The sequence below is a fragment of the Photinus pyralis genome, unplaced genomic scaffold (assembly GCF_008802855.1).
Source record: "Photinus pyralis isolate 1611_PpyrPB1 unplaced genomic scaffold, Ppyr1.3 Ppyr1.4_LG6, whole genome shotgun sequence".
Lineage (NCBI taxonomy): Eukaryota > Metazoa > Arthropoda > Insecta > Coleoptera > Lampyridae > Photinus > Photinus pyralis.
In genome coordinates, this window is record NW_022170663.1 from 9329467 (window position 1) to 9344513 (window position 15047).

The window sequence follows — 15047 nt, forward strand, 5'->3', positions numbered from 1 at the left end:
GGATTCAGAACGAGCGTATGGAGGACATTCTTCTGCAGGGAAGAACCTGATAGAGTCCTTGCATTTGGTGTCAATGAAGCATACTATGGGGCATTCCCAGCGCACGCAGGGGTCTCGCAAGTTACATTTGCAACTTTGCGACAGAGGGGGCACAATCCCTTTTGCTGTCGACCTCCAGAGGACGCCGAGGATTACTACCGACGCGCTTTCAGAGGTCGAGGAAGATGTCGACGAACTTTTGGCTTGTGTGGCGGTTTTTTTGGCTCTGAACATTAGGGTAATAATCGCAATATCACGGGGGGGGGGGGAGGCTAATATATGATGGACGATGTAACCTTACAGTAATTTTCATTACTGAACCCTAAAGGCCTGTTGTTGTCTAGAAACAACTATATGGAATGGAGAAAAACCCTCTGGTGGAAAGGGTGCAAATAGAAATAGGTCTGGTAAGACGTTAGCAGGCTGATCTAAATGGACCATTTTAAATCTAGGTGAGCTTAGAAATACTGCAATAAAGAGCTCAGAGGCTCTTATTCTAACAAGTATAGAATAAACTCTGTCAATTGCCTAGAAGGCTTCATATAGCGGTTAAAAATATTAGAGCTTTTTCATTTTCCCGAGCATGATTAGATGAAAATTAAAAAAAAAAGTTAATCGATCTGCCTTTATTTATTGCTATACAGGTCGTCTCACCTTGACTTTACAGTGCAGGTGAACAATGCGCAATGTCATTAGAATATGATTTGTAAAAAATGGGCTGCCCGCGGGTTCGATTCACCACTATAATGATGATCGTTGATGTAGTCTATACAAATAATAATGAATGTTTGTCTGTCTGTCTCTATGCTTTTCTAAACCTTTTATCAGATTGCAAGGAAACTTTGAGGAATGGTTCGACGTATGCCCGCGAATTTTTCTGATGTAGGAAAACACTTATCAAAACCCCCATGGGAACGGGAAAAAAAGGGGTTTTACGTTTCACAATCGAAATTGCTGCAGATAGAGGCTTGACATTTAGTAATGAGACCGCAGGCGTAAAGGTCTACTTCGAAAACACTTCCCGAAATTACCACAGGAACGGGAAAAAATAGATACAGGTACCACATTAACTAAAGAAAGGTTATAACAAAATAGTTTTATGGAATTATAATACAAAGGGTGTAGTAACTATATACGATATAGGAGTATGTATGGAATAGCATATCGGGCAAGTGCCCTCTATGCTTCTGCTGGCACATATGAAGTATTTTGATGCAATTTTCCACAATCGTTTTGATATAAATGTGACTGAATTCCATTGCCTGGCCTCGCTCTCAGCCTCTACGTCCGACATGAAACAGCGACCTTCAAGTGCTTCTTCACAAGCCCAAAAACAGGGACATGTTAACCATGGTGGCCTTTACAACCTCACTTTTGTAATGTTCTAAATGGTTCTTTGGTGTAAGTACTAAATAAAAGATTTTTTATAAATTTTTTATTTCACCATCCATGCCAGGGTGTAAAAAAACAGACAATACACGACTAACTACCTAATTAATAACATACCAGGTAGATTATAACCAAACGTACCTTATAAAATAAATGATCGTTGGTACAAAATAGAAATGTTTTGTAAAAAAGACACATTTACAAATTGGCTGAAAGTTTAGTTTTCGCTTGCAAGGCATCCGCAATTTGTTTGCCCAAATCTTTGTCTACTTCTGAGAAATGGACAATCATACGCTTTTGTATGAAATCCGCCGCGTCCTTGAGGTGATCGGCGATGTTGGCGACTAGTCGCTTTTTGTGTGCCGCATCTAGCACATTACGATAGAAGTTTCTTGGTTGGGAGAAGTTATCTTCGTCTCCGCCGTCGTGGCGCTGTACGTCTCCAGATACGGAATAAGGTGGAAGAAGTCGTTTCGCGCGGGCGTCATCGGTGGGACCGCCGAAGCTGTTGGGGTGGTAGTTAGGCGCACCGCCTTGGTGGTGGATTGTTTGTGGTCCATCTCTTTGATAATTTTGAACTTTGAAGGGGCAGTTGACGGGTAACTGTAGATAATTGGGGCCCAAACGATGACGGTGAGTGTCTCCGTATGAGAAGAGACGGCCCAGCAACATCTTGTCTGGAGATGGCTCGATTCCGGGCACCAAGTGGGCGGGGCTGAATGCAATCTGTTCCACTTGGGCGAAGTAATTGGTTGGATTTTCATTGAGGACTAGTTTTCCAACTTTGATCAGAGGATAGTCGGCGTGAGGCCAAACCTTTGTTAGATCAAACGGATTGAAGCTGCAAGTGGCAGCCTGCTCCATGGTCATCACCTGAATGTGCATTGTGTATGATGGATAACGTCCATCGGCAATGGCATTGTACAAATCTCTGATGCCGTAGTCGGGATCAGACGATATCAAATCATTGACACGTTGTGTATCCACGCATTTGATACCTTGATCAGTTTTGTAATGGAATTTGCAGTAGACCGCTTTGCCTTGATCGTTAATCATTTTGAATGTATGTGATCCATAACCATTCATGTGTCTGTAGCCATCGGGAATACCGCGATCTGAGAACATAATCATCATTTGATGCATGGCTTCCGGCCTCAAGCTGAAGAAATCCCAGAACATATTCGGATCCTTGAGATGGGTGGCGGGGTTTCTTTTTTGAGTATGGATAAAGTTCGGGAACAAGATTGGGTCACGGATGAAGAAGACCGGGGTGTTATTTCCGACAAGATCCCAAATACCATCTTCCGTATAGAATTTTACCGCGAAACCACGCGGATCTCTCACGGTATCGGCCGAACCCGACTCACCGCCGACGGTCGAGAAACGAACGCCGATTCTCGTCTTCTGGCCGACCTTGAAAACCTTCGCGGCACAGTACTTGCTGATGTCGTGGGTTACTTCGAAGTATCCGAAGGCACCCGCGCCTTTCGCGTGCACCACACGTTCGGGAATGCGTTCACGATCGAAATGGGATATTTCATCGAGAAAGTGGACGTCTTGCAGAAGGATGGGTCCGTGCGGGCCCACCGTCAATGTGGCGTCCTTTACGGCCAAGGGGCATCCGGTTCCCGTCGTTGCTGATTCCTTAGTCTAAAACAATCGAAAATATTTTAGTACGGCACAGCGGAAGTAATTAAATTAATCAAAGGAAATGGTTATTCGTACTTAATAATTGAGTGCAATTTTTGTTGGTTGATTTGGTCCAATTTGCGTATAGAATATTATTCAGATTCAAGAGCAGGCACATGGGGGGGGGGGGGTCAGCTCGACATTTAAGAGATAAGTAGATTTATTTCAGTGCAATTTTAGAAATGCCATCAGGCATCAGCCACCGGCCACGTATCCTTTATGACAAATTCATAAATTCGGGCTTTAATTTAAGAGGGCTTAAAAGGAAGGAATCTCAAAAAGTGTTGGTTTGGTATCAAAAATTTTCACGTGTAAATTTATCTGGTGTTGATACAGAAACGAAAAATTGTTTAATCGACGGAGTTTTTTGAACTGTGTACGCCTTATCAGTGGTACACATTCTAGAAGTTCAATATTTCAATGTTACTCAATCGTACGTTTCCATGGAAGATAACAAATATGTCCCTACCATCCATTAGTTTTTTACCTAGGTACTTAAAAGTGTACCTACGCAAGTACAATTTTCTGCATAATCATAATGGCACTTTGGACCTAAGTATGTGGCGGTGACATTTTCACCACTCTTGAATAAATACCTATTAATGTAAAAGGGTTCAAAGTTAAACGAGTAGGTACTTATATTAATTCGTATAATTAACCCGCCATTTTGTTATCGTGATGAGTCGGCGAAATTTTAAATAAATAATGGAAGCGATAAAGGCGAAATGAAAACGGCCCACATTTGGAAGATGAGAAAGTTGTCATGGCCTGTCATTGCAAAATTTCCAACTTGTTCGAAACTGGAACATAATGAAAGTATGCAATGCGTAATTTAGTATTTTCGTTATAATTATTACGAGTACATTTGCAATCGCCCAGTGATAAGAAAAATAAAGGTCACACTAAAAGCGACTAAATATAGCTTAAATATATCTGTGGGAATTAACATATTTACTTTGTTTTTATGTGGACCAGTTTCGCGATATTTAACATTGAATAGGTAGACTTTTCTTCTCGCGCAAATAAGGTCACTTGATGGAAGTGAGGTTGTATCCTACGGTTCAATAATACTCAAAATCGACATGGAAAGAATTGTCTTGAACCAACATCGTACGAAATTTACACTCATTTTGTTATTTGAAATAAAACACCCTATATCACATTGGCGAAGCTTCAAGACATTTTGGAAAGTTTTCTACTTATAAAAGTACAAATTAATTCAAAATTATTCATGTTAAAAAGAGGACAGGATCCTAATTTAATCTTGTACACTAAACCCGTTTAATACTCCCATACTTTATTAACTAATACCAGTTGACGGGGCCAAGTAAAAAAAGACCTTTTTTTAACGGACCACTCTATATCTAATCAGCTAAAAATATGTGATATTAAATTCAAAAATGTAACGCAACCCGGGATGATATTAAATAAACATTCCAAAAAAAATTCAGAGTAAAAAAGGGCCCAATGATTCGAAAAATACACAAATATGATTGTTGAATTTCTTTAATTTTTCTAAATTTTTTTATCTTTTTGAATCAATATTGAATTTTTTGTAAGTTTTAAAAGAGAATCTAATATGCTATCTTTTTAAATGAAAATATATAGGGTGTTTCCATTTAAACAAATGAGATTAACTCCGATAACTTTTTACCTGGCTCCATATACTTATTCTAAAAACGGAAGATTATTTGACAATCATTATAATGAAACTTCTGTCATAAACATGCACATTTTTGAATATTTATTGAGACATTGTTATTGCGCTGAGAATTTCAATTCCAACGAAAATTCGCCGCAATCAAGCAACTCACTCATTATGAGTCAACGTTCACGTTCAAGAAACGTCAACCCTCCAAAAAACTTGTCGATTCTCGATTTTAGAATAATTACTATCTACCTACAGGGTGTCAGCACATTTCTAGAGTATCTCCGTAATTGTTATTGTTATGGAAAAAGTAATCGGCATTTTGCTTTTGGAGTCAAACTTAAAATGGTAACATCAAAATTTGAAAATATTCGCTTGCTGAAGAGATACAGGAGAAAACAAAAAAAATTCAGAATAACTATACAAAAGTGTCTTTATGACTGTTGAAAAATCTGCAGTTTTCAAAATAAGTTTACGGGGCCGGGTAAAAAATGAGGCCGATAACTTTTTTACCTGACCCCGTATACTTTCATATTTTGAAAACGGCAGATTATTTAACAATCACTATAATGAAACTTCTGTAATAAACATGCATATTTTTGCATATTTATTGAAGTATTCTTATTGCTCCATACATATTGCCTATTGAATTCTTCACATTTTCAAGAGCTTCCAGTCTCTCACCTTTACGTAGATTTTCTTTAAATTTCAAATAATTATTTTCAAAATTCTACTTCGGGGGCAAAATTTGCCTAAAGAAAAAAATTAGCCGCTCCCCATCGAGCTACTCACTCACTAGGAACTTGTTCTACGGGACGTTCGCGTTCAAGGTAGGCTCCGGGGGGGGGGGGGGGCAATTGTTCCCGGATGAATTTACAGAACAGGAATCAAACAAACACAACTCGTTTAAGCGTTTTCCTAACCAAAATACTTATAGGTCAAGATTGTCGGCATAATCTCTGCAAAAATTTCGAGTTTGTGTCATTTACCCGCCACAAGAAAATTTTAAAAGGCGTGAATATGCTATTTTTTTATGGAGACCATATTGCGAATTTTTATTTTTTTAGATCGTGATGTTTTTACACCCCATTAACTTTGTATGAATCAAAAGGGACATTTCAATATTCGAAGAATGGGCAATTACTTCATGCCCACCCTGTATCGCGTATTCAGTGTGGACTATTCCTGTGCATCCGAGTGTACTTGCATCAGTAATTTTTCGCGACATTTTTAAATGAAACTGTTCTTCCTTGATCATATCTCGAAGCAGAGATCTCAGGAGGACGAAATTAACACACTTTTTACATAAAGAATATACAGGGAATCAACATTCCTATCACTAATGATTAGTTAATAATGCAACCTCATCAGGATGTTGTATTGTAAGCATTTGAATTGAAAGTCATTTTTGAATTAGATAAACCGATCAGGCGTTTAAGAAACGGAAAGAATCTAAAAGTTCCATTCAAATACTTACTGTCGCTTAACAAACAAGTTAAAAATAAAAAACCTTGAATATCTAAGTAGCTTCCATAACTTGTTTATTAAATTTACATAGCCGATGATAGACGCAATATTTTTGATAAAATCTATTGGGATTTAATTTGTGTCCCCCTAACAAAAACCAAAAGAAGGTAGACTCCCACAAAGCCTACTTTGCCCATATAAGTCAGGTAATTACTTTATTAATTAACCTGGATTTCTATGTTAATTAGTTTCCGTTCTCAAGACGCTTGATCACAAAGTGCAACAAAATGTAATACGGGGCCTCACTTTCCGATTTTGTGAAATTTAAAGAAAAGGGGGAGGCTTATCATTATGCAGCATTACTCAGCTGTTAGATTAGAGCGACAACCTATGACCTTTGTGACTTATTTTCCTAATTTAAATCCAACGTTCTACTTGCACAATATATAATTGAAGCCCTAAGCTGACAAAGCAGGATCGGCATAAAAAAAATCAGTACGCCACTGGCACAAAGCAAACGCTAACAACGTGACATGACCTATCAGTATCAATAATCATTCGCGTGCAAATTGAATATCAAGAGTTGAAATAAGCGAAATTCTTACCGCATTTTGCTTTTTCCAATCCACCAATTGATTTGCAGCCTTATCGTAGGAAGCCATGTTGCAGTAACACTGAATTAAACTTTTCGGTCTGAACTCCGCGTTTGACGGAGCGCAAGCCGGTCTTGCTTTAAATAGGTCGGTTATCAGCTGGTTGCCCAACCATGGGCGTAACATGCGATAGCCTATCATTTTCGGCCGCGGCTCAAAGTTGATGAATGAGGTTGCAGGTATTCGGTGCGTACGTGTCTATGGCAACAATAATATATAAACAATAAAATTAATTGTTTCAAAGTACCTATACTCTATCAGTCTATCGGGTCTGTCTGTACTATATGCGCGTATCTTATCTAAGTCTCTTCTGCGTCAACTCGGGGAAGTGATACAAATTTACTTAAAAGGCTCGTCTCGAAATAACCAAGTAGTCGGTCAATCAGTTATCAATTATGATATCTACCAATTGCGCAGCGCGCCAAAAACATTGATAGCAAGCAGTACAGTCAGTAATCAGTATACATTGTAATACTGCAAAACAAAGAGGTGTTTGCGGGTTTATGCTCCAGTTTTGGCAGCTCTTCCGGTTTTTAAGGGCCTTTGGGGGAAGAACATCGCACTCGCTTGTACTCCGCTAATTCAAGGAGTTGGTGAAATGTGCTGGTGGCGGTGGTGCCAAAGCTGAGGAGATGAAAGGGGCCCTGAAAAGGCAGAAGAAAGATTTTGAGGGGTGTCCAATTAGGGATCGAGATCTATGCGCCGGACGAGACTATAAGAAGTGGGAAAAATTACTCTATTTTGATGATATTCTAAAGGGCAAGCGGTGGTCCCCCAAAGGAAAAAATCCTTCTAAAATTAAGCGTTCACCTCGCCATGGGGAGAACGACGGTTTTTCTAACTGACAGCATATTCGGTTATCTACATCCAAAAGTTACGTCTTTTTTAATTTAATTTAATTAATTACGTCCTTCCCAGACGTCTTAAAAATACGGTGCCGGTGTCAAAATTCACGTTTTTTAAAGAAGCACCTAATAGACTTAATTTGAGGCTGTAATCCATTCAACTAATTAAACAACGGTTAATTATACTTATCCAAATAGTCGGAATGAAATCTCCAAATTCGGCAATCCAGCAATGCCCTTTTCTTCTGTGGAATGTGAGGGCAAGCGGCCTAATCTGTTATCACTTATCATATTTTCCTTGAACTGCACGACCTTGCCGGTTTAATGCTGGCTGCATACCAACGTCGGCGACGAAACATTAGGATGCATGGCAGCGAGAGGATTCCCTCAAGGTGGGGTGCTGTCAGGCTGTTATCTCTTCTGTGAAATGCTTGAAAAACTATAATCTTCCCTCTAAAATTCAGAAATGCTCGACTTTTCTCCAAGATTATAGCCTGAAGAGCTGTCAGAAGTGAAAAAAATTATGCTCCTTTGATTATATTGAGAGGTACAGTGGATAAGCTACCAAAAAATATGTCTTTTTAAGGGTAATTAACCAAAGAAGACAAAATTTTGATGCACCACAAAAGAAACACTCCTTGCAGAAGATAAGCTTTCTTGAGAGCAACAATAATGGAGAACCCTGCCGAGTTTTAAATAATTTATTTTTTTGATATAAATGTAAAAATATTGATACAATATTATTTACAGTAGATCAAGACTAAACAAACACTTTCATTGTCTCTTCTACAGCAGATCGACATAGCGGACAGTTGTAAGCATAATTTCGTATACGACCGACACACTGCTCGCACAAACACAAGTGACGGCAGGGTAAAAGTAACATACATCTACTGCTGTCCTGACAAACTAAGCACAAGTTTCTATTGGACTGGTAATCGAGCTCATCATCCGAACTGCTGCTTTCCGATTTGTCAGATGGTGGAGGTACTGGTCGAGGATTTGCATTTCTGTATTGAGCACGTCTAACTGGTAATTGAAACCGTGAGAAACTTCTCCCGATCATTTGGAGCAATAGCTGCACTTTTTGGTATATGATCCCTTGCAATTTGATAAAAACTACAATAATAAAAAATCCGAAAACTAATCCAGCTAAGGAATCGATAGGAACATCAGTAATGAAATCATATCCGCAATGCAACACATTCTTCGTGCTGTCAATTGAGTGAATCGTTAAATTAAAGATTTCACTGGTAAGCAGGCCCACATAGTAAGTTGTCATCGTACACAAGTAGACCACGAATAAAGGAATCAAGGTAAGAGCAAACCATATTCCGGATCCAATCAGTAATATCCACTCCTTTGTTGTTACACACACTGTCGCAGTAAGCCTTATTAGCTTGGCCATAACACTGAAGAAACCATTGTAGATTCCCACAACTCCCAATATTGTGTTAGAAATGACTGTTTTTATAACGTCATAAATGCAAAATACAAACTCAAATATTGCACCGATTACATTAAAGATGTACTGAGTGAGGTGCGAAATATCCTTCCAAAAGATAGAAAAGTCTTCTGTCAGTATCTTCGTTATCGTTTGTATACCAGTTGTGATGTTTCCGGTGTATTCTAAAAAAATAGTAATTCCATTCACGATGGTTTGTCCCGTTTTAAAGCTCAAGGCGAAGCAGAGGTAACCGACATATTTCACAAAATTAAAAACTTGTATAATTGCCTCAATCATTCGGGAGAATTTTTCGAAATTTTACATAAAACATAACCTCAAACAGTTAAGAAACCGTTACGTGACGTTTACTTGATAAATATTGCAGTAGAGCTACTTGCAGAGAAATGACCTACTGTCAGTTTGCTCGTGGATAGGCAACACATTATACACATCTTTTATATTTGTGCCTCTAATGAGCTCACGAAATGAATTCCTGTACCAGGATACAAAAACACGGAAAGCAATTTATTTGGCTCTTTGTAATTACACCCATTTCTCGTAAAATTAATTGATGCACCCTTTCTTGGCAATTTTTACTACCCTTTGAGGCCGAAGTAATCGTTTTCGCAGTCTTCGAAGGCGGTTCGCCTCTCTCAGTCTACACTAGTTTAGCTCTAGCTTTGTTTTTGGAGTATAGTGTCGATTCCTGGTTTCGTCCATGCTAACAGTAGGCGTATAAAATCTCCGCCGATTCCTTGGCAACAGGTTCAAAGCTATTTCCACCCCGTAAAACTTTCATCCAAAACACTCAACATTGCCCAAAACTAAAAAAAACATCTTTCACACGATGGATAGGTAGGGAGGTGAAGGAGAAATCTACGCCTTCTTTCGAAGGGCCCACGTCCGTCGCTTTTCAAGGAATCCAAAGGCTCAGGATGCAGGGCGAAAGGGCATCCGCGGTGAGTCCTCTAGTACAACGGGGGGCAATCTTTGTGCAGGATACGTCACGACACCTATACCATTCCCGGTTTCCGTGTAGCTCCCATTACTTTTCCGAAAGTTCCTCGTTTTCCCTTCGCGCTTCATTGAAATAGCCCTCTTTGGGTTCTTTTTATTTCAGACATACTTTTTGATGCGCTCTCTCTCATTGTTTCCCCTCAGAATCCTCCCTATGCTAGTCCTAGATGTTCTGTATTGTGGGAGAAGTACATGTTTCCTACTCAGTGGTTGTTTTGACCACATCCTAGTAAGCCCCTCGTGCCACCGGGACACTTTCTATGAGTTTTTCTGCTACTTCAGTGGCCAAGTGGCTTCCAACGCATTCATTATGGAAATTATTATCCAAACTTTCAATCTCTACATGACGGTTTTGCTCGAGTTTTTTTTACCCTTCTGCGTCTCAGGTATTCTCGAATATATTGAACCACACATACATGTGATCAGGGAGAGTCAGGAAAAAACTTTCATATTAGGGATTCGGGTAGGTGCGTGGATTGTGGAAAACGTAACGAGGAAGGACATGCAACTTTTGAGTGCGAAATATGGGAGGGTGTGCTATGATGGATGGCATTTTGCGGATAGGGAAGCTATTTTAGAAGTCGGAAATATAAGCGGTGTATTGTTAAAGAAATACACAAACAGTAGGTATGTAGAGGTAATTGTGACTACAACCATTGAATAAATTCAATGCTACAACTAAAGAGACAGTAAGTAGGACGTCAAGGAAGAAAATACATTTAGAGAGTCACTGGAAGCATGGTTTACGATTCCTATCCTCATGTTTTTAATACTCCAACGCCCTATCAGACATTAGTGTAGCGTAGGACTAGAAATGGTTTTGTAGAAAATCAAAATATTTATATACAGTATGTGGTGTCAATAAGAAAAGTGATGTAATCGAGTTTCGTCTCGGGTCGTAAAACTGGCGTAAATTTAAATTTGGCGCCATAACTTTATATGGTAAAGCACGCCGCCCTTGATCTCGGACATTTCAGTAACCAATAGTGCATCCGGCATCGTTAAGTAATGGAGCAGCTGGCGTCGTAGAAACTCTCGAATTAGTTGCCGATTGCAATAATCGAAATATAATTAAATAATAATTCGGAAATTGATGTGTAACATTTCTTTTTAACGATGGAGAACTCAAACTCGGACGGTGTCGTCCTACCGGACATTTCCGAAGCCGAACATCTTGCGAGTGAGCACGATGGCGGCGAGAATGGCGAAACTGTTGTGGAAACAAAAAATCCACGAATTTCCGTGCAGACAGTTCGACATGCAGGGGTTCCAGTTACGCTGCCCGTGGGTTCTCTCATTACTGGTGCGTTCAATGTCATCACCCAGGATCAGCTGCCCCATTTTAAACCGATGCTGTGCGTGGATAATAATGGCTACATTGCCACTGACGGATCAGGGGGTGAGCTGAAGACCATTGTGATACAGGAGGATGTTACCGGAGGGGGCACCATGGCTACCCCCGTTACTGTTACACCCACCTCCGCTTCGGGGTCGTGGAGCGAAGCCGCCAGTATGCCCGTGTTACCCATTCGTTGTAAAAACACCTCGGCAGAGCTACACAAGAACCGCTTCGGGTCGGGTGGAAGGGGCCGCTGTATCAAACTAGGAAACAACTGGTACACACCGAGTGAGTTCGAGGCGCTGTGCGGACGGGCATCGAGTAAAGACTGGAAACGCAGTATCCGATTCGGCGGACGGAGTTTGCAGACCCTAATAGACGAGGCGATAATTTTACCACACGCTACCAGCTGCACGTGTGCGGCATGTTGCGACGACGAATCCGCAACAGGCCCGGTACGGCTCTTCACCCCCTACAAACGTAAACGCAGAAAAGAAAACGACGGCTCGATGAAGCGGCGCGAGCACAGCGGCGACGACAGCGAGGACAATCAGATCAACATACAAACGAAAGAGGAGGCCTGGCAGAATCTCGCCGAGGGCTTGGACTCAAATGAGTATCAGCTCATGGAGCCGGTCGGTAGCGTCGATCCCACCATCATCTTGAAAAGGCTGGAGGAGATCGCCACCAATATCAACAGACAGGCGGCCGAGTTCCGGCGAGGTATCGAGGAAATTCGAGAGGCCTGGAAGAATCAGTCCGATAAATTTCAACGGGAAAAGGATGCGGCAATTCTCGCCGCTCGAGTGGAGGCACAGGTAGCGGCCTTACAGCCGGATGGCAACTCGGATTCCACCTTGCAGCCGGCGTTAGACAACGAACACCAAAAGAAGGTAATTATACTGAACATGTGCTTAAAACATGCGGCCTGCTTGATGCATACTGACAGTATTATATTTTCATTGGACAGCACATTGACCAATGACAAATCAAAAGAGACAAGGTAGTAATCTCTTTTTTTTTACAGTGTGCCAATTGCAACCGCGAAGCGTTGGCCGAATGTTCCCTCTGCAGGCGTACACCTTACTGTTCGACATTCTGCCAACGCAAAGACTGGGCCTCGCATCAAGTGGAGTGCGTAAGAGGGGTCTCATCCGATGCTGCACCTCAGCAGTCGATAATGTTAATAGTGGAAAGTGCCGAGCAACAGTAGATTAAGTTTTATATTTGATAACGTGATATTTTCTAGAATTATGTTACGAAAGTTGATAGATTTATAACATTTTTAAGTTAGCGATTGTTTTGATTGCGGTGTGCAATTTTGAAACAAAAAGAAACGATAATTTTTACATTAAGATTGAAAATTTGTACATAAATTAAATAGGATCTAAGGAGCAGAATTTTTTATCTCTTGATCACGTTTGGATTTTGAACTTGTTGGTTATTTATTATTACAATGCGACCTAAACATTTCGGTAGCTCTTATTTTCACATTTATTTGTAATTAGAGTAATTATTGCATTCTCCACAATTTGCTTAGCAATGGTGTTTAGGTGATATTTTACATTTCTTGTAAGTACATTTTACGGCTATGGCACAATGTATTTTTCATTTGTATTTTATTTATCTGTTCTTTTGTAATCACTCTTATCTTTACGTGATTAAATTTCTTATGATACTTTCCTTATTTAATGCCCAGAGCTCTTATTTCAAAACTAACCACTGAATGTAATGTGCGATTTTGATAGCAGGGACATTTTAAAGGCCAAAAATTCTCTGACGACAATAAAATTAGGATAGTCTGGTTCTGGATTAATTTTGAGAAAAAGTCAAATACGAAATAAATGAGTTACACATTTCAAGTTTTAATAGTTATACAAGGTCGTAAAGTCATCGAGTTTCACCAGATGGTTAGTTACCCATTATTGTGGTGTAGAATACAAAACTTTATTGTATAGCAGAAGCCATAGAAATTATAAAACTTGAAAATTCTGTAGGTATTTAATTTAGACGTCCAAAATAGCCAGGCTTAGGTTATCCAGTCGTTTCTATGGAAACTATTGTATTCTGTTCTGCACTTCATTTTATTTCGTGCGCCGCTTCCCATTTTTAATTAGAATGACAGATGTTACTGGGAATTTGGAATGTGGAATGATTTATTCCACTTTATCTACACTTGCCGTTAAAGTGACCACTTTTATCTACTCTAACTGTTAAAGCTTACTCATTCAAACCTATTTAACATCTATAAAATACAATTAATTAAATTCTCAATGGTCTTCACTGGTCCACGGACAATAATATACCTACAGTTCATATTGAAATTCTTCACGGCGAGCGCGTCATGGACATTAACAAAAGTGTCTCTTATTATTGTAATTTGTCTACATTTATAATGTTATTCAGTTATTCTGGGTCTTATAGCTTAGCCAATGTATCTTTTAATATACTTATAGGTAGGCAAGTACCTATAATGAAAGTATCGCAATTTTTCTTACTTCTGGCCACTCTCCAGTTATAGTCTTTCGATCGATCTAGGACTAGTAGACTTTCTACTCGTATTAATGCTAGAGGCAAGAATATACCTAGTCTTCTATAAAGTACTTTAGTTTGTCCACTGTATCCACTCTGTACCAGTTTTCAAAGCGATCGTAATAATAATAATTTATTAGACCTTTGTAGCTATTTTACAATAGATAAGGCAAGTCACACAAAGAAAACGTCGTGCACATGATACGTACGCCTTTCTGAAATGAATCCTATAGCGATTTTGGAACAGATCCATTTTTGACCATCCGTTTGTCCGTGTGCATGATAACTTGTTTAGAAACGTGCGATCGCTTTGAAAATTGGTACATATGGCCTTAAGGATATAAGAAAAGTCCTTATTGTTTTTAAGTTACGTACGTAGACTATCGAGTTCGGTATTCAGATGTATCGGATTTTTATATTTGATTTTGTGACAATGGAAACTTTCCCTAAACATTTCTAAATTGTTCCCAAATTTTTGAATAACTTAAAAGTACCTACTGCCTGTTTTTGAGACCGGAAAAAAAAATTGTCTGAGATCGACCGAGAATAGTTATTTGTTTCATTAGTACAAAAAATGTCAGTTTTCGGGACGAGGAAGATAGTTGCTGGACGACGCGTTAGCACTCTGGCGGAGTGCAATCCATGTCGCTATCAGTTTCAGTCATTTCTAGTGTATACACAATTAATATTGTTATATTTTGTATTGAAATAAAAAACTTACCATACAGTTTTTTAATTAAAATTAATTGCAATTAACTTTTTCAAATTTTGAATTCAAAATGACAGATAATAGTGCAATGGGTTTGAAGTAGATGGCGTTACGCGCGACGGCGGGTTGTATACGTATTAAAATTACGTTCATCGAATATGTAAATTACGTTACACATGGTTTAAATAAAAATAGGGAGCGTAAATCATTTTCAATACATGTACAATACGTATAGGTAACATCATTATTTGCATTGAATATGCAAAAATATTT

General features: G+C 39.3%; 3 protein-coding genes across 3 annotated transcripts; 1 reads left to right on the forward strand and 2 right to left on the reverse strand.

Annotated features, from left to right (window-relative positions):
* Positions 1 to 1457: 1457 nt before the first annotated feature.
* Positions 1458 to 7236, reverse strand: LOC116173320 (catalase-like). The gene is made up of 3 exons (XM_031490703.1): positions 7133 to 7236; positions 6838 to 7083; positions 1458 to 3078 (listed from the first exon to the last, which is right to left on the reverse strand). Exons 2-3 carry the CDS (start codon positions 7024 to 7026, stop codon positions 1627 to 1629), a joined length of 1641 nt encoding a protein of 546 aa, XP_031346563.1. The 5' UTR covers positions 7027 to 7083; positions 7133 to 7236; the 3' UTR covers positions 1458 to 1626.
* A 1180-nt stretch (positions 7237 to 8416) lies between these two features.
* LOC116173321 lies at positions 8417 to 9553 on the reverse strand. The gene has a single exon (XM_031490705.1). It carries the CDS (start codon positions 9472 to 9474, stop codon positions 8491 to 8493), a length of 984 nt encoding a protein of 327 aa, XP_031346565.1. The 5' UTR covers positions 9475 to 9553; the 3' UTR covers positions 8417 to 8490.
* Positions 9554 to 11170: 1617 nt separating this feature from the next.
* On the forward strand, positions 11171 to 13212 carry LOC116174737 (deformed epidermal autoregulatory factor 1). The gene is made up of 2 exons (XM_031492711.1): positions 11171 to 12426; positions 12561 to 13212. Exons 1-2 carry the CDS (start codon positions 11311 to 11313, stop codon positions 12744 to 12746), a joined length of 1302 nt encoding a protein of 433 aa, XP_031348571.1. The 5' UTR covers positions 11171 to 11310; the 3' UTR covers positions 12747 to 13212.
* The last annotated feature ends 1835 nt before the right edge of the window (positions 13213 to 15047 follow it).